Consider the following 20,855-nt stretch of genomic DNA (forward strand, 5'->3'; position numbering starts at 1 on the left):
TACTAATGAACAATGGGTTCATAGTCTTTATTTAAACAACAATGCAAATTATTAGAGTATTTATTTCTCTTGTATTGCCTGGAGGATTCTAGATTGGTTTCATGGCACCAAGTTAATTCTAGAATTTCAATTTTGTTATTTTGAAGTATGGCGGTATCGGGTCGTAAAGTGTTGAATAATTGAGATATTGGGCGAATACCCTCAGACTCTAAATCTGCAAATATGCGGCAATTGGCTGGAGCGGATATTTTCAGCCAATTGATGATCGCGGCCAATATCTTGTTGTGTTTTTCGGTATATCTTGCCAGAGCGGATGTAGAACCACAATTGGAAACTACGTGCTTATTTGTCTGTCGAGAATCACAAAGAGGGCATTGAGGGCTTTGCGTTTTACCACATCTAAACAAATTTGCATTAGTAGGCAACTGCTGGACTAAATACTTCTTAGCAAATTTGTAGAGGACTCCGGCAAGATTTTCCGTGGACTTTGACCAACGGGATATGTTGTTGGCTTTGATGAAATTTTTTATATTTAAAATTAGTGAACCTTGACTCTGCAGCGAGAATACATGATTTAAGCTAAATTCAATTCTTTTTTCTTCCAAATGACTAAGCGACGACTTTATTTGGCCGTATTTTAAGAGCGTATTATCTACTTTGATAAAATCGATCGCTGATTCTTTATAAAGACATTGAATCTCTTTGTTGCTATTAGTTTTAAAATAGTTCCGAAGTTTCAGTCTCATTTTTTCTGTCGCATCTTTTAATGAAATGATGCCATGACCTCCCATTGTTGTTGGCAGAGAAAGTAGTTCAGACACACAACCGCTGATTGGCATATCCATTCACTCCCTGACAGCGTTAACAATCAGATTATCTAGGTTCTCTGATATCCATGTCAGCGAAAAGTTGTAGCTGCGGAGTTCAAAGTTCAATTGAGACGGTATAAACTTTCTTAAAATTTGTAGTTGTAAATAACAATAATAGTAATAATAATAACAATAGTAGTAGTAGTAGTAATAATAATAATAATAATATTGAAACTACTGCTACTGCTACTAATACTGCTACTACTGCTACTACTACTACTACTACTACTACTACTACCACTATTACTGCTACTACTACTACTACTACTGCTACTACTCCTGCTACTACTACAACTACTACTACTACAACAACAACTACTACTACTACTACTACTACTACTACTGCTACTACTACTACTACTACTGCTAATACTGCTACTACTACTACTACTACTACTACTACTACTACTACTACTAATAATAATAATAATAATAATAATAATAATAATGATGATGATGATGATGATAATAATAATAATAATAATAATAATAATAATAATGGTAATAGTATATAAATAATAAAAAAAAATAAAATTACTACTACTACCAATAATAAATTAATTGTTTGCTTGTTGTCTGGTGTTTTGAGTTGATGCGGTTGTATTTTGATATTTTATATTCATTTATATAAATGGTTCTGGCGAAAATTAATGCTGCCATGTCTCTTACCACAAACGCTTAAACATCACCTTCCTCATAGTCGATGTAATTAATTTTTTATTAATTTGACCTTAAAGGTATCAACACCATACACACACACACACACACACACACACACACACACACACACACACACACACACACACACACACACACACACACACACAACATCGGCATCAGGATGAAGAGTCTTAACCATTACACCCAAGGTATCGATATAAATATATGCATAAATATTTCTAGATAAAAATTTTAATCAGAAATGTCGCTACTGGTTAAACATAAAACTCGTATAAAAAGTTATTTTGTCTATTCAACCATTGATAAGATAAAAAAACAATTAAGATAAAAATGCTAGTCCATTCATCCATCATATGCATACGAACAAAATGGAAATTGAGATAGACGATAAATGAAAAACTATCAAATAAACATCAATAAATCATGGCGAGTTTAAATCTTACAAAAATACTGCGGTCGTTGGCTCCAGAAATACATTTTTATTATTTTTCTTATAAAAAAGGTTGATAAGAAATTCCATAAAAAAATTTTAAGCACACAATTTAGGTATATTATTGTGACACAAAAATATTAAATAAGTTGAGATAACATACTAGAATTGCATCGGATTTTTATAGAATTTTTTTCAGTAGCTGGAATTTCTTTTTATTATTCAAAATTTTCGTTTTGTTATTGTTTGCAGATACTTTTGAAATTATTTTTCATCATTTTGCATGGAATGTCTGGACGTTCTGTTCACATTAACCGTTGTTCTTCGAACTGCAATTGCATTGTATCGGAATTGTTTGAGAAACTTTGAAAACTTCTCTGTGGAGTACATGTTGACAAGTTTGATCACAAACATTGAAATCAAGTAAGCATAAGTTATGAAGTCAGCAAAGTGAATGACTCATCCTAATTTATAGGATCGTGTTACAAAAGAACAATAGGAGTAAATTATTGTCTTCCCAATAGTCCTAATGTTCAGAATCACGTTTTCAAAATTAAAATTTGTCAACAATCTGATTCAAATTTTTATTTTTGTTAAATTCAATTTTGAGTTAAGAAGCTTTAAGAAGCGGTCTGCTTTTTAATTTACGAATTTTCAGTTATAAAAAAAACTTTTTACATTTAAATAGTATCTTCTATATTATCTTAATTTTCTTTAACAAATCTCGTCTAACGTCATAATTATAAAAGTTGACAACGACAACAAACATTATCAATCAACTTCGGGTGATATAAATGATAAAAGAAGAGATGAGACTAACAATTTTGACGTTGTTGCTTGGAAGGTCAACGAAAGTCACGGTCGTCTCCTGGCCATCTATCTCCACAGATACTGTCTTCTCATACTCTTTATCTGGTCGGTATTGAAATTTTGATTTGTTTGTTTAGTTGGGATGAATTTGTTTGTCGTTTGTTTATTATTGAAAGGTTTGTTTGTTATCTGCAATATTTTGGGAAAATGTTAGTTGAAATGTTATCAATTAATAAATATTTCTGAGTCAATTAATTTGAAGTAATTTGACACGGCATGACTTTATATCCATTTAAAAAAAACTTATCATAAAAATAAAAAAAAATAAAAATTTTCAGAACAGTGATACTGACAGAATATTCAATAAAAAAAAGCAAAACGTAAAGAAAAATATAGAAAGAAAGAAAATTCGTTTTGCGCCTGAATGCCTGAAAATGTTCGCTACAAGCAGTTGATGATGAAAAATCAATGTTCATTGTCTCAGTTGAAAGCAACGAATGAACGGCTTTTATAACTACAGGAAAGGAAAGAATAAATAAATAAATTGTTTCGTCAGCCCAGGTCAACGATTTGTATCCATTGTATTCTATTGTGTTTGTATTCACTGAGTGGCGGTTCTATTGACTGTTTTGTATCTTCTTTTGTGTATCCTTTTGTCGCGCTGCATTGTGATCATTACGCACATACGCATTCTGTAATGTCAGTTTTTGTTTTGCTCTTTACCCCTATGTATGTTGTTGTTGGCTTTGCGTTGTAGTGATATGTGTTGTAAAAGTTGAATGATGTTTTAAAAAGTTGAGATACCGAGTTGTTTTTTATTGATTTTCATTGCATTTCGTTGCTCAATCGAGTTGTCTTTTCTGAATTATATCACAAAACTCTGCTTTTTTGGAATTATTTTTTTATTTCTAACTTGTAAATCATTGCTCTATTTCATGTATGCTCAGGTTTGTGGAGAGATGATATCTGCTTCATGCCGGATTGAGTTCTGTGTGTGAAATTATGTGTATGTGTACTCACCTTGTATGCATATTGCATGTCTGCTGTATGCTAATTGTATGCAACTTGTATTCATGGTGTATGCATATTGCAAATTGAAGGAGTAAGATTTTAGAAAAGCTAAAATATATGCACATAAAAATTGGTGGGTGAAAATTTTATTGTGGCAACCTTTTCATTTTTGGATAAAAAAGCAATATTTAATTATTGCTTGAATTCTTAATTTAAATGCTCATCAATTGAGTAGGTATGGTAAACATTAAAAGCATGTATTATAAAGTTTATTAAACCCCCACGAGCAACTATCATAATACAAACTACGTTATTAATGTGAAATTAAATTTGTAAATAAAAATATTTTGACATTTTTATTTATCCAATTTCTTTTATATTCACAATTTCAGTCCTTGATGGATTGGACGCATGCGAGCATGGTGCGGACCTGCTATCCTCTTCCTCTCTATGATGTATCGCATCCATTTTTAACTGTAATGCTTCTTTAATGCAGTCATTATAGTTAGTTGATGATGGAATAGAAGATGAAGAAGATGAGGATGACACAACCTCTTCATAGTTTTGATTGAGAATACTTAAAAACTTACGCACACACAAACACAGCAGCATACACAAACACAACAAACACATACACAAATACACACGGATGTACGCACACAAACCCGCAAGCACACACATACACGCTCACATACACACATACATATATATATATACACGTTCGTTTATAAGTCTATTAGCTTATGTTGTATGCATGACGGTTGCAAGACTGATTACTAAAAGTTAATCATCACCGATGAAATATTAGAGGAGTGATTATTTGGAATGGGGAGGAAAGAAGCCATCCAACGGACGAGCAGATTTTCAGTCTGTAATGATTCGCTTATGCTTTCGTGGCTGGTTGTTGTTGCTGCTGCTGATGTTATTGTTGTTCTTACTGTTGCTGATGTTGTTGCTCTTTCTGTTACTGATGTTGTTACTGTTGCATACGCTGTTTCGGTTTCAGTTGTCGTTGTAGTTTTGTATCATTGTTGCTGTTGTCGTTGTTATTACTTGATGATAGATTTGATTGATATAGATCTGTATGCTTACAATTAAATCAAATTTATATCAAAATATGAATAATGACAATTATTTTTTGCGGTTAAAAATTTAAATTCTCAACTTAGACATCTAATACGTAACATTAATAATTTAAATTGTAATTAATTAACACTAAAATATCGGTGAATTTCATAACAAACTATATATATATATTTATATTTATATATACATATATGTGTATATATATATATATATATATATATATATATATGTGTGTGTGTGTGTGTGTGTGTGTGTGTGTGTGTGTGTGTGGTGTTCGTTTGTGTGTGTGGTGTTTTCGTGTAAGTATGGCGAAGGTTTTAAATGAACGAAAGTTGAGAAGTGCTTTGAAAGACATTGCGCAGTGTTAATGATGAAAGGATGGAAAGATAACTGAGTCTGATGAAACATCTTAGAAGATGAAAGAACCAGAAGATGTTTGCATGTTTGCAGGGGAGTTTGCACGAAATCATCAGAAAACATTTCAACTTTCCAACTGAAACAGACAGAGACGATGCACAAGCAATCACAGCTGAGTGTGAAACAACATGCATCTTATTAATCTCAGTTGATCTCATTAATTATAATAAATAACCCAATTCCCAGTACGATTAACTTATTAACTGCATGAACTATAAAGAATCAATAAACTCATCGATGTAGATTTTAAAAAGTAATCTATTGAATAAAACTATTCAACGCTTAATTATAAGGTGATATAATAATTACATAATTAAAAATAAAAAAAAATCCATAAGAACGACAATAAAAATAATTTCTTCAGAAATTATCGATGTTACATCCAGGTCCCTAGTGTGGACATTGCAATCGGAAATTATTTTATTTCTCTGAAGAGCATAAAAATTTTGAAACGACCTTTTCATTAAATGTTGGGTTGAACGAACTGACGTTTCGTTTTAGTGCTTCATATATTGATAGATGTGCTCTCTTGCTTTTTTTTCTTACGGGTGCAATGATTTGGAAGAAGCATGAATGAGGTAATGAAGCTATCATCATTAACTTAACGAGGCAGCAACAACGAACGTAACATTCAGTGTGGTGAAAACATGCAGCGGAATCAAATAAGTGAAATATTGTTAACTGTAGATGGATTGAAAAACATCGTGAATGAATGTGTTGTGTTGTGTTGCAATGTGATGATTGATTTTACACCAGCGATGTCGATTAACTATTTCAGTCTCAATCAACATTCAACATCATTCCAAGGATAATAATATTTATTATTTAACAATAAAACAAGTCTAGATAAATAAAAACTTACAAAATTTGTAGAAAATAATTTTATATATTTATTTTAATACAAACGATTAAGCTGCGATTAATTTCTCCAGCACCTCACCAAGACTGAACGAACGTGCAAAAATACTTTAATGTGATTGTCGCAATCAATCCTTCCCGATTGCACTTTTGAAGTTACTGTGCTTCATTATTCAGACGACTTACTACTCTGGTCAAATCGCTAATCATGTGTACTGCCTTCCATGTGCTTGCTTGCTTGTTGTTTGTTGTTTGATGTATCATTTAATCTCCGTATTGTTTTCTCTGAGGTTCGTTTTTTGGTTGGAAAACTTTTTACAATGTTGCACAACTCATCCTCAGATTGCTCCATCGCCATCTGCATCTGCATGCGTTCATTCAAACCATATGTAACTCCTTTATTATAGGTTCATTTGAATGTTTGGCAGCGCAGGTGTGCATGGGAGATGCTGCTTGTTCACATGCATCTTGGAGGATTACTTTGCAGAAACTATATAAATGTTCTCGTGTTGGTTGATAATAATGAAAAGTGTAACTGTCAAATATTTTCCGAGTAGCTTTCCACTGATCAATCAATATATCGATCGGAGTCTGCTAAACTTTCCATCGCCATGAAGTGCTCTGCTTCTATCTATCTCTCAAGTTGATGTGTAATCATTGAGCTCAGATGAAATGTTAACTACACTCTATCGAATTGTGCGTCTAATGTCGCTCTGCCACTTTGTCTTTAAAAAAATTAGTATGTGACAATTTATTATTGTTTTTCAATTTAATTGAGTAATTATATGTAGGGAAGGATGGCTGAAAAATCTTATTTAGAAAATGTAAATTAGATGAAGGTAGCCTCCATTCTTTGGTGGGAGATTCTCTGGAAGCCTCAATCAAAGTCGTTGTGAAAAATTTAACGCATGTAAATAAAATAATTAATGAAAAACAGACAATCGAAAGAATAAATAAATTTTTGAAAAAATTTATTTAGTAAATTATTTAACGTGTATTGGCTGGCCAAAAAACTACACAAACTATTAACTGTTTAAATTTTTTTATTTGTTGGCGTGTTTTGGATGAATTAGTTGCTGGTTATTAAACGTTTTGACAAACAGGTACAACTTGTAATTGAAATCATGTTTTTTATTAGTAGCTTACCTGGTTCTAACACTCCTTTTAAAATTCGAAAATCTTATTTCTCTTTTGTAACACAGACAGTTTGATTTCAATAGCGTGAAAAAGTGTTTTGTAAACAAAAATGCAATTTTCACATCTGCGTAAAAAAGAACTGAAAAAAATTCAACTTTTGTCAAATTTTGATTAATTCAAACGACTGATAAATAAGCAACGAGCACCATTTAACTATGCTATTTTTGATAATAACTTGCAAATGATGTGAAAAGTGACTGAAACCAACACTAACATTCATCAGAAAGAATATGATATTCATCATTGTCTTTGCTCTCTACATTCCTTTATATTACGCAATTTCATATATAACATAATACAATGCAAACGTACACACCACACACACACACACACACAACACACACAAAAAACCTGATAAGTCGTTGAAACATTTATAACTTTATATTTATCGATGGATGAACAGATTTGGAAACAAAAACTGTGATGATTATATGTAAAGTGGAAGTTGTTGATGATGATGGTGATGATGATGTGGAGGTTAATGATGGACTATTAATTATGATGATTACCGTGATGACGTGAATGTTGATGATAATTAAGTCGAATATAATGGTAATTATGATGACAATATGATGAAAATGATTCATATTCGCGTGATTCTGAAGAATTAACTTCTATTCATGACTTGTGGTGTTTGATGTCAGAACAATATCAAACGTTTTTCAAAAGTAAAAAAGTTCAAGCCGTACAAATTGCATTTTATTCTTGCTATCTTTGTCCTTGTTGCTGTTGTTGTCACAGTTTTTTTTCCCAAAAACCACTAATACAAATCAGTTATGAAAAACGAATTGAATGAAATAGAAAGAAACAAAAAATAAAAAGAAAAAGAGAGAGAGAAAGAAAATAAAACTTATTGTAAATAGGCATAGGAAAACTGGAAAAAAGTTTTGAAGTCGAATTTAGAGCTAAACATGATTAACATTACATGATGTGATGTAGTAATGTTATTTGAGATTCGGTGTATTTATCATGTACGGTTTTATATTTGCTACAAAACGTAATGCGTATGTGATGTAATAATTCAAATGTGAGAAACATGTGGTCGTTTAAAAGTTAGTGAAAAAGATGCCTTTTTAAAAATACAAATAAATTGATATATGTAATCACGAGTTATTCAGAATTATCCTGCTGTATCAGTTTCATTTTGTGGTGATGCATTTTGATGTTTTGCAAGGGTTAAAGTTGGTTGTTGGTGGCTTGTCGTGCTTCGTATCCATTTGTTTGGATGGGTTGTTATATGGGGTGATTTATAGCGTAGGTAGGTAGGTAGGTAGGTAGGTAGGTAGGTAGGTAGGTAGGTAGGTAGGTAGGTAGGTAGGTAGGTAGGTAGGTAGGTAGGTGAGCAAGTAGATGTGGTAGATTTGAGCGAGCAGGCAGATTCAAGTGTGAAACCCGCTAAAAATAACTGCAGCAGTAATGAAACTCATTTGCTTCAATTTGTCTCCATTCATATTTTGCATAATTTCCAGCCACATCGTTGCCCAGCAAACGTTACAAGTGCCAATCAACTCCTAATCCTTATCTCTTCCAGTATTTTAGGTTGATGGGATATTTTTCAAGTTTCACCGACAATTTGCTCATATTTTAAGCTCCATCATTCTCATTACTTTTCAACCTTATTTTTTTGATTTTTTTAAATTTTCGTCATTTTTTACATTTTGTTCGAGTATACTTTTTAAATTAAACACGAATTAGTTATTTCAAAGAAAATCATTTTCTCGGGTCATTCACTCTTCGTACTCACTCACTCACATTCGCATCATGCACTCATATTCGCTGCTTATTCATCCGTTGAGTTATCCATGGTCTCCTAATTAATATCCTACTGGTCGAGAAACTAAATGAAATTTTGTGTGTGCTCGACCCAAACTGAGGCCATGCTTATTTGATAAATAGATGCTACTCGCTATATAAGTTGCTGTTGTTTACTTTTGAACGTTTTGATTTCGTTTATCAACGCTTGTATTGTGTTGTTGATTTTGCTTTTTATTTCGCTGATTTATTTAAAAATATTAAAGTTATTAAAAATATTTTATTTTAAATAATTGATTTCAAAATGGTTAATAAATGTTGAGTTTATGGCTGTAAATCTGGATATACGTCAGAAAATCGTTCGGAGTCTGATTACGGAAAAACAGAAAATCACGTTTCATAAATTTCCAATTGATGACGAAGAATTAGCAAGAAAGTGGTTGAAAAATATCGCGAGAAAAGATTTTCATCCTTCGCAACATACCAGGGTTTGTTCGAAGCATTTTACTCCAGATGATTTCATCACATCATCTCAGGGCAGCAAAATCGCTCGTCAACGCCGAAACAATACGTTTTTGATAAGACTTAAACCCGATTCGGTTCCAACTATTTTTTCTAATCATTCAAAACATATGTTGTGTGAAAAAACTACATCAAGATCAGGTAATGCGCTTCGAAGCAGTAGGAATAATAAAGAAATGGAAAGACTCGGAGAGTTGGAAAGAAATTTTATGGAAGAAGATTCAATCGTAGGTCTGAATCTTGAAGATATTAAAATGAAATTAGAGAAAGAAAACTTTTTCTACTGAATTTATAATTAAATTCATAGACAACAACATGGTATTACTAATAGGTTGATGAAGATCATCATTTATCTATTAGTTGTTCATTATTAGGGACACCTGAGTTTCATTTGTTTGTAGAAGTGTGTGGGGAAGCTATCCTGCAAAAAAATTATAATGATTTACTGCAAGGAAAGTTAACCAAATTTTCTCAATTGTTAAATATTGCTGCAAGATTCAAAGCCATCAGTGAATGTGACGGACCGCTATCGTGGGACATTATTCTCACAAATGGATATTTGATGAAGCAGGCCTTTATTCTCATGTCAACTAGTACTGCAGGTTATCAGTGCCTGTATTCATCAAAATTGCTGTGCTTGCCATCATCAAAAACAATGATATTTTACTACACAAATTTCTCTCTGTTTCAAACCAGCAACAATTATTTGGTGATATTGTAAATAGATTCAATGACAATAATGACTTGGAGAATGAATTTCCAGAATTTTGCACCACGGGGCATGATCTCAAACAATTAATTTCAAATGTATTTTTTAACATTGTTGCAAATAATTTAATTAAATCAATTACAGAAAATGCAAATGAAAAAATGACTATTAATTATAAAAAAAGAAAACTTTGTAAATTACAGAACATTCGAATTTATTTTCATAATTATATTTTTTTTGCAATGAATACTGTTTTTATTTTTTTAATAAATGTTTAAAATATTTATCGTTTTAACATTTTAATCGTTTGTTCAAAGTATTAAAATGTTCAAGTGTTGCAGAATTAAAGATGTTTCGTTGTTCACTTTATGTGTGTAGTATAGAATGCATGGCCTCAGTTTGGGCATGCGTAAATTTCAATTTCTCGTCTAGTATCTATTATTTAGGAGTCTATGAGTTATCTGACGTTAAATTTTACTTTTTTTTGTAAACTTACCTTTTATTCGCACATTCATTTAGTCATATATTCATCCATCCATTCATCTATTGATTGATTGATTGATTGATTCATTTATACATTCATTTATTCGTTTGTTCTTTCATTTATTAGTATATTCATTCATTCGTTCGTTCGTTCGTTCACTAATTACTTCTCGCGATTTATCGATCCGTCTATCAGTTTCTTTATAAGCAATATTTATTTATCCAGCATTACTCCTTTCTTTCCACCCATCCACCACGTTGAAACACGCACACACGCGCGCACACAGACACACACGCACAATACACACATACTTACAACAAACAGATCAACAGAGCAAACATCAACTTGAGACGAAAACCAAGGAAACCTTGTAAATGAACCTTTCAATGCAAAACAGTGCAGCACGCACATACGCACGCACACACACATACTTAAAGATACACACATACAAAAAGATACACACATAGGCACTTGTATACTTTACGCATATAAGCATTAAATGTATATATATATATATATATATATATATATATATATATATATATATATATATATATATATGCTTTCACTTACACATACATGCACACATACAAATGCCTAAATACACACTAACTGACAAACAAACATACGCACGCTCATTTGTGTAATAAATCTTGCTTCAATAATCTATTTTTAGCAACAACAAAAGTTATAAATAGCTTCTATTGACGTCACTGCTACGCTAAAAATAGAAAAGCTGTTGACTAATGAGAGCAGGACAAGGCTGAAGAGCCGCAGTTATGAAAGAAGTACCAAAGTGCTTACGTCATCATTCGGTTGTTGTTGTTGCTGCTGTTGAGTTGTAGTTAGTGTTGTTTGGTGTGTTGTTGTGTGTTGGTGTTGTGTGTTGTGTTGCTGTTGTCTGTATACTTTTTGTATATAATCTGTATATATTCTTTACATTGAATGAATGGAAGTTAATACAAAAAACTGGTACGTTACATAACGTTACAATACAATAGATTACAACACATGCAATAAAATACAATTAAAAACAATACAATACATTACATTACCATACATTGCTTTACAATGCATTACATTACATTATATTACATGAAGATACAACATATTTAATGTAATTTACGTCATAAAGAACAAAGTATACATGACAACAACAACCACAACAAAAACAGCAACAACAATTTATTTTGTTTTAATCATATTCATGTACAACAAGAGGGAAAAAGTTTTAAATAAACAATGATATATCAGATGTGTGGAAAAAATAAAATAATAATAAGAATAAAAAGAATAAAAATAAAAAGAATAATAATAATAATAATAATAATAATAACAATAAATTGATATACTATAATATAATATGAGTGTAAATTTAATAATAAAACAAATAAAAAAAAATTATGCTTTTTTCAAGTTTTGCACGTGAATATGAATCATCAGACAGACGTTCGCTTGTTGCACCCTAGTGATAACGCGGAAAATAATAATAATAATGATGATGATGATGGTGGTGATGATGATGTTGTTGAGACTGATGATGAGGTTGTTGTTGTGGTTGTTGTTGTTGATGATGGTGGTGATGCTTCTAATGATGATGATGATGATACTGTTGTTAATTTTTAATGTGATAATAATTTTTTGAATGAATAATGAGGAAGCTAATGATGATGCTAACAAGGGTGATGATGTTTATGATGACGATGACGATGTTGATGTTGATGATGGGGATGATGAAGGTGATGATGATAATGATGTTAATGATGATGATGATGGGGATGATGATGAAGGTGATGATAAAGGTGATAATGATAATGATGTTTAGACACTTAAAAATAATGATGATGACGATGGAGTTAAAGGTGATAATGTCACTGATGATGCTGATGATGGCGGAATCATAAAAAAAAGCCATGATTAAAATGATGACATTAGTGAAAGTGATGGCAAGAGGATGATGACAACATGATGAATGGGTGCAAGGAAAGTCAAAATGTTGCCAACACTAAGACTTGAAAATGCCAAGCATACTCATATCTGCGTAATAAGATAAAGTCGTGAATGCTATGATACTATGATGATGACGACGACGATGTTGTAGTTGTCCTTATTGATGATGATGTTGTTGTTGTTGATGTTGTTGATGATGTTGGTGAAGTTGTTGATGATGTTCATCCGTCCGTCCGTCCTTCCGTCCATCCATCCGTCCATCCATCCATCCATCCATCCATCCATCCATCCATCCATCCATCCATCCATCCATCCATCCATCCATCCATCCATCCATCCATCCATCCATCCATCCATCCATCCATCCATCCATCCATCCATCCATCCATCCATCCATCCATCCATCCATCCATCCATCCATCCATCCATCCATCCATCCATCCATCCATCCATCCATCCATCCATCCATCCATCCATCCATCCATCCATCCATCCATCCATCCATCCATCCATCCATCCATCCATCCATCCATCCATCCATCCATCCATCCATCCATCCATCCATCCATCCATCCATCCATCCATCCATCCATCCATCCATCCATCCATCCATCCATCCATCCATCCATCCATCCATCCATCCATCCATCCATCCATCCATCCATCCATCCATCCATCCATCCATCCATCCATCCAAGGTCATGTATGCATTTCCTCCACTGTTTAAAAATAGCATACGCCAGACTTAAAACTTTTATTGCATCGCTTTCAGCAAAAGTTACACACATACACACCCATACACACCCATACACACACATACACACACACACAAACACACATTCATGCGCAATACACACATATATAATATATGATATGCATGCACTTGGAATAATTTTATTTCTGCTTGGGTGTGTTTGTTATTACAAGGCATGCAATTTATAAATAGACATCAATCAAGTCTGTCAGATAAACTTCAGCTCGTTATCATATGAACTTTTTTACATGGTATCGGTGAATTGCAACCTAAAATAAAATTTTGTATATTGATGCATGCATGCATCTTCGTAACCTGAAACGCTTTCATCATACATTTTCCTTTTTTTTGTTTGTTTTGATTTTTTAAAAAAATTTTTTGTTTCTGTATAAAGTTGGTTTGAGATTGATAGAACAAATAAAATGTTGTACCTCGTTGCAACTTTTTCTTGCATAGCAATATATTTTTATTTCAATTTTACTAATCTTCTTCTTATTCCCAAATCTCAAAAGACACAAAACACAATCTACGTACGTGCATGCACTCTTCTTTACGAGGCTCCACCGTCCCATTAAACATCTATTTTCTTGTTATGTGTATGTATGTAATGTATGTATGTATGTATGTATGTTTGTATGTATGTATGTATGTATGTATGTATGTATGTATGTATGTATGTATGTATGTATGTATGTATGTATGTATGTATGTATGTATGTATGTATGTATGTATGTATGTATGTATGTATGTATGTATGTATGTATGTATGTATGTATGTATGTATGTATGTATGTATGTATGTATGTATGTATGTATGTATGTATGTATGTATGTATGTATGTATGTATGTATGTATGTATGTATGTATGTATGTATGTATGTATGTATGTATGTATGTATGTATGTATGTATGTTAAAACCAAAACATGATGAGTGACACTGAACCGTCAAACATCAAGTAACAAATGGATTAACACTTTGATTTGTCGTTAATTGCACATGTCGGCATTCAGTTGGATATTTTCAAGCACACAGACACGCAGGAACCGCTGCAACAAGCACGAAATGTGGTTGGTTGCAAAAAACAGTTCCCTGCTGTCACCTGATCTGACACTGATCATTTTGCCTATTTCCTTAAGAAATTTAAGGGTGTTGGGGTCCATCCGGCCGAGAACCTCGATGCATATTGGCAAGAATTCCAATATATTGGCAAATTGGCAAAGAATTCCAATGTATGTATGTATGTATGTATGTATGTATGTATGTATGTATGTATGTATGTATGTATGTATGTATGTATGTATGTATGTATGTATGTATGTATGTTAAAACCAAATCGTGATGAATGACACCAAACAGTCAAACATCTGATTAAAAGGGTTAACACTTTAATGTATCGTTAGTGTCACACGTCGGAGTTTAAATTAATATTTTCCGACACACAAACACGCAGAAATCGCTGTAACAAACACGAGATGTGGTTTATTGCAAAAAAGAACTCTCTGTTGTCACCTGACCGAATACCAATCATTTTACACAATGTTTTAATAAATTTTGAAGTATTGGGTTCCATGGGTCCAAGGACCTCGATACATATTGGCAAAAAATCTAAAGAAGGCAGGGCGTGTTCATATTTTTTAATTTTTTCGTCCGATGCCCTGATTGCAGCCAAACCACATTCTTTGCTGGTAAGGTGAACGTAGCGCTCGGCCAAGGTACCAGGAACCGTAACATCCCAAGCCAAACATTTACCAGTTCTCCAGGGAGTAAGAGTACAACCGTCTGGTCGCTTGCCATCTTGCACTGAAATGCCAGATGGTTCCTTCAAAACAGGAATAGAAGCTTTAGAAAAAAGCCGGCAAATGTAATCATTCAAAGCTGAATGACGAAGTTGACGGCCTCCACCTAAACGGCAAACCAAACCATGATGACCAAATTCGTCCGCCTCCGCGCCGCAACGACACAGATATTTATTTTGTATACTTAGGCCAAGTCTGAAACCAAAGGCAAATCTAACAGACTCGTCATCGAGTCTGGTGCCTACGGAAGTGTTGGGCCACGACCTCAACCAACCACAACTAACATCACTAGTTGCAGCCAATAAGCGGGCGGAGGAAGAAGCACCGACACCAGAAGACAAAAGTTCATGAAAAGTCTTCTTATATTGCTCATCTAAAATTTGAGCTTGTGAAGGGCTTTCAGGTGTGGTCGGATGTATGTATGTATGTATGTATGTATGTATGTATGTATGTATGTATGTATGTATGTATGTATGTATGTATGTATGTATGTATGTATGTATGTATGTATGTATGTATGTATGTATGTATGTATGTAAAATTTCGTTTCGTTTCGTTTCGTATGTATGTATGTATGTATGTATGTATGTATGTATGTATGTATGCATATATGTATATTATTATTATTGTTATTCAAAAATTTGTATAGCGCTAATTACAAACAAAATGATTCTCAAAAGCACTGTCTAAAAAAACAGTTGAATTGCTACGATAAACCAAATCTCATAATAAAAACAAAAATGATTTCAATAATTTCTTGAATGATTTTTCCGTCAGTTCGGGCTATCTTAGATAACTTGGTAGACTATTCCAAACGGCTGGTTCCCTTACTGAGAAACTTCTCTCCGCCATTTTCAAGTTGGTTTGGAGCACACATAGGAAGTTCCTATCATCAGACCTTAAGCAGACAGTTTTAAAAGACAGTTGCTTTGGTGCATGCATTTTTTTTTCAAATAAACTGGCGCCATTCCCTTCATACATTTGAACATGATTGTTGATATTTTGAACAAAATTCTTTTCTTGACCATCAACCAGTGCAGTTCTCTGAATATCGGGGTAACATGGTCAAACTTTTTTGCACCAACCACGATCTTAGCTGCCTGATTCTGAATTGACTGAAGCACAGATAACGATTTTTCAGGCAAACCATAAAATAGGCTGTTGCAGTAATCCAGTCTAGAATGAATAAACGAATGCACTAAACTTTAAATAACATCTTTGGTTAAGCTTTTGCGGATTATTTTTAATTTTCGCAGTTGTAGGGTTTCAGTTCTAGATAAAAACTTGATATGTTCAGTCATTGTCAGCCTAAAATCAAAAATGTTACCCAAGTTTGTAGCTTTGGGAATGAAGTTTATATTTGAGCCCTCAATGATAACTGAATTAATTTTATTTCTAGACAGCTGTTGCCAAGTTCCAACCAGAAGAATTTGCGTCTTACTTTGATTGAGCTTAAGACGATTATTTGCCATCCATTTCTCGATCTCGACCAAACATTTAACAAAACGATCAACTGCAAGATGAAAGTTGCTATACGATTCTGTGGCGAATAACTAAATATCATCTGCAGATGCATGACACTCCGAACCATGTAATCTGATTGCCTCAATCATTTCAGAGGTGTAAAGAATAACCAAGATCGGCCAGAGAACCGAGCCCTGTGGAACACCAAATCTTATCGTTTGAACCGAAGAGGTCTTATTCTGTATGTATGTGTGCATCTACGTATGTATTGTAATAAAGTGACAAATGTTATCATCTGACTCTCAATCAACTATTATATAGAACGATGTTGCAAGCTGCTTGTTCACTCTCAACGATGCGTTGTTGTAACGTGCTTTTCGTAAAAAATTTTCAATAAAAATTGAAAAGTATTAATCCGTATATCTTAATTTGTTGTTAGATATTTTTTTCAAAAATTATCTACAACTTCCAAAAACAAACAATCAATCAGCATAGAAAGACACACAAACACACCAAGATTTGACAAACACACAAAGTTGCCAACAAAACAAAACTGACAACATAGAAGAAGAAGTAGAAACGTTCCACATGAAATTTGCGCCAGTGCATTTGAGCAACACGCACTCTGTGGATCGGATAACAGTCGTTAAAGCACACAGTTGAAACAATTTGCTGAAAATTTTCATCCAGATTAAAATTTAAAATTCTTGGAAAACAAAAGAACAACTACTAAATATAAAAAAATGAAAAGATAAATGATTTTATAAAAATTTGTCGCTGCGTAGGGAATCAAGTAAACAGGAAGAATATTTTTTTAAAATATCGTTGTACGCGAGAGTTTTCAAGCAGGAAATTCGATTCAAGATAATTTCACATATAAATTTTATATACACATCATGATGATGATCGAGATAGTCATCATCGTCGTCGTCAACATCATCATCAGCAGTAGCAGCAGCAGTACGCACATCCATACACTTCCACTAACCAAAAACAAGATCAGCATTGCCCATGAATTCCGAAGTGAAGAACTGCTGAAGCAAGGTCGTCTTGCCCACACCCTGGTCACCAAGCACTAACACGTTGCACACCTGTGGCCACTTAACATTCAAGTTTTCGTTTAGTATTTGTGGCTGTTGTTTGTGTTGTTGTTTTTTCGAATTTTTGCGCGTGCCAGTTGTTGTGGTGGAATGCTCTTTGGTTTCCTTTGAAGCAACGCTGTTGTCAATATTTTTGTTGATGCTGTTGTTGTATTTGCTGTTACGAAGGAAAGATGAATAACCCGTGTTGTTGACATCAGCTGACCTGTCAACCTCAGGAGTTGACTGACCGCTCAGAAAGTATTCAATCTGTCATGTGTGTGTGTGTGTGTGTCTGTATGTTTGTGTTTGTCTGTGTTCGTCTGTCTGTGTGTGTGTGTGTGTGTGTGTGTGTGTGTGTGGATCATGAGTCAAAATGAGTCAGATGTCATAAGTGATTAATACATTGTGATTTATGTTCAGCAAATTACATTATTGTAACAATGGCGGAGTTTTTGTCATCATTCATAATGGAATTTTCATAACAACGTTTTTGACTGAATGGAAATAATTCCATTTATTTTATTTTGCATGAATAATGATCGATCGATTCGAAACGATTTTTAAAGAAATATAAATGCAATAAATCAGACGAATGACCTCACAAGACGAATGCTCGAATTTGAGGTCCGCAATATCCCCATCAGGTCAATGCAGCATGCGTACTTAAAATCAATTGGGGGCTCACTAAAATAAACATGTACAAACCAGCCATGTTGATACTTCAATCTATCAAGAGTCTCTACCAACATAATACAATGCTTCTCTTTTATCAGTTACTGACAGCATCAAATATTGAAAAAAATGACATTAAAATTTATTTAACCTAAAATCTATTTATTTTAATAATTTGAGTAAAATTATTTAAACAAAAAAGTATTTATTTAAAAGCTTATCACCGCTAGTCTGACAGCTGAATTTTTGATGGGTTTGCTTGATACAAAATATCTCAACATTCAAAATCTTCAACATTGAATATCGTTGATGTAAATTTGTGGGCAGGCAGGCTCTCACGAGCAGGAACAAATACATCACAAGCGGTCATTGAACGAATTCATTGGAAGTACTAAATAACCGTGGGTTTGTAACATCACATCACATCGTATATCTCCTTGTTCAAAACTTCTTAAACGGAGAAAAGTGAATAAACTAACAAAAGACAAACACTAACATACAAAAATAGAAATAAACTACACATGCAAATGTATTAAATGGTCATGAAATAATGAAATAAACAAAGAACAAAAGATCAAAAGATTTGAAGGCATCAGCATCTAGACCGACCAGCAAGTGGGCCATCTTTCAAAAACGAGAGGCTGAATATTTAATGAAGAAGGCTGAGACGTAGACGCTTTCTAACTTGATTTATATTTTCAAGCCACTGAAACCTGCTGTTTTATAATGCATGTAATAAATTTGTTCTCGACTTTTTACTTGGTTTACTCAAATAAAATTTTTAATAATTTAAATTGTTCCTCTGATTTGAAATGTTTAAGCAATTTGCTATAAAATGATGTTCTCGTTAAATAAGTCGAATATTTTCTTTCCTTACTGAAAAAGAAACTTGAAAACTTTTGTCCTAAATATTTCTCCTTGACGTTTTTTTTTATGTTTATGCTGATAGGTTGAAGGAGTTAACTAATTGATCGTTGAAAGGTAGCATAGTTGTTAAGTTGTTAGTTTGAAGTTTGTTGTACCTCAACTATTTTTCAAATTCTTGTAGAACTCAGTCGTAAACAGGAATGAATGTCAAATAAGAAAACTCTGGCGCGTTGATCTAATTGGCACGTGAAGCTTCAACGATGGTTTACTCGCTTGCAAATCTGCGACATAAAAGGAAGTTATGGCGTATAAATAAGACGTACAACATCCCCGCATGGTTTCTAAATTTTTCCGTGTTTTTCCATCCATCCATCCATACATCCATTCATCCATATATCCATCCATCCATATATCCATCCATCCATCCATCCATCCATCTATCCATCCATCCATCCATCTATCTATCCATCCATCCCCATCCATCCATCCATCCATCCATCCATCCATCCATCCATCCATCCATCCATCCATCCATCCATCCATCCATCCATCCATCCATCCATCCATCCATCCATCCATCCATCCATCCATCCATCCATCCATCCATCCATCCATCCATCCATCCATCCATCCATCCATCCATCCATCCATCCATCCATCCATCCATCCATCCATCCATCCATTTATTTCCTTTCCTGCAGGTTTATTTCTTGGACGTTAAGTTGTTGCGATTGGCATTGAGACCAAGCAAACGGGAACATTAAGTACTTCAAGTTTGGTCTAATATTTACTTCTGTTTAACAAAAATAATTTATAATTTTTCATTTTAACAACAATTTTCGACGTGCAACGCTTTCAGATCTGATGTGTTTTTATTGAAAGTTCGTTTTACGAGCCCAAACGATTAATTAACTGAAAAAATTTAAAAAAATGTTTGGTATAGATGGAACTTTTTTAAAAAAAAACATGGAATGAAGTAGGAGGTGTTCGAACGTGGGAGGTTGACGAAGGGGCGGTGAAAAGAAGTGAAGTGGTGACGATGGAATATCTCCTCAGCAGCACATCTGCGAAGCATCTCCAACAAATATTTTCAATCAGATTATTCTTTTTTTTTTGCAAACAGTTTTCAAGTTACCATTAGGCGGAGTTACAAAATTTTTTTTCACGAGCTAAAACTATTCGAACATTCCAACAAATACACTAACACACGCAAAGTACAAATGCGTTCTAACGGAATTTCGTTTCAACTCAACAAAACACATTTATTTTAAATTTACGCCTACATGGTGAAAAACATAAAAAATAAATACAAATTTTTGTGAAACAAATAATTAATATTTCTCCAATATTCTTCCATTAGCCGGTTGAACATTGAAGAATAATTATGAAAGATTATTGTTACGCGAGACATCATTCGCACGCTCGTCACCAACGCGTGTC

At 33.4% G+C, this 20,855-nt stretch overlaps 1 protein-coding gene across 1 annotated transcript in view; it reads right to left on the reverse strand.

The window, feature by feature from the left end:
• The window catches only part of HELRODRAFT_67160 (hypothetical protein), a gene marked incomplete at both ends in the record, with an annotated part of 25,331 nt that extends 7,461 nt beyond the window's left edge, over positions 1–17,870 (reverse strand). Inside the window, 2 exons of the mRNA XM_009024289.1 lie at positions 2,801–2,892; positions 17,783–17,870. Of these exons, the coding sequence (XP_009022537.1) occupies positions 2,801–2,892; positions 17,783–17,870 (180 nt within the window). The remainder of the gene's footprint in view (positions 1–2,800; positions 2,893–17,782) is intronic.
• Between the last annotated feature and the right edge of the window lie 2,985 nt (positions 17,871–20,855).

This window comes from Helobdella robusta, assembly GCF_000326865.2.
Source record: "Helobdella robusta unplaced genomic scaffold HELROscaffold_4, whole genome shotgun sequence".
In the NCBI taxonomy this organism is placed as follows: domain Eukaryota; kingdom Metazoa; phylum Annelida; class Clitellata; order Rhynchobdellida; family Glossiphoniidae; genus Helobdella; species Helobdella robusta.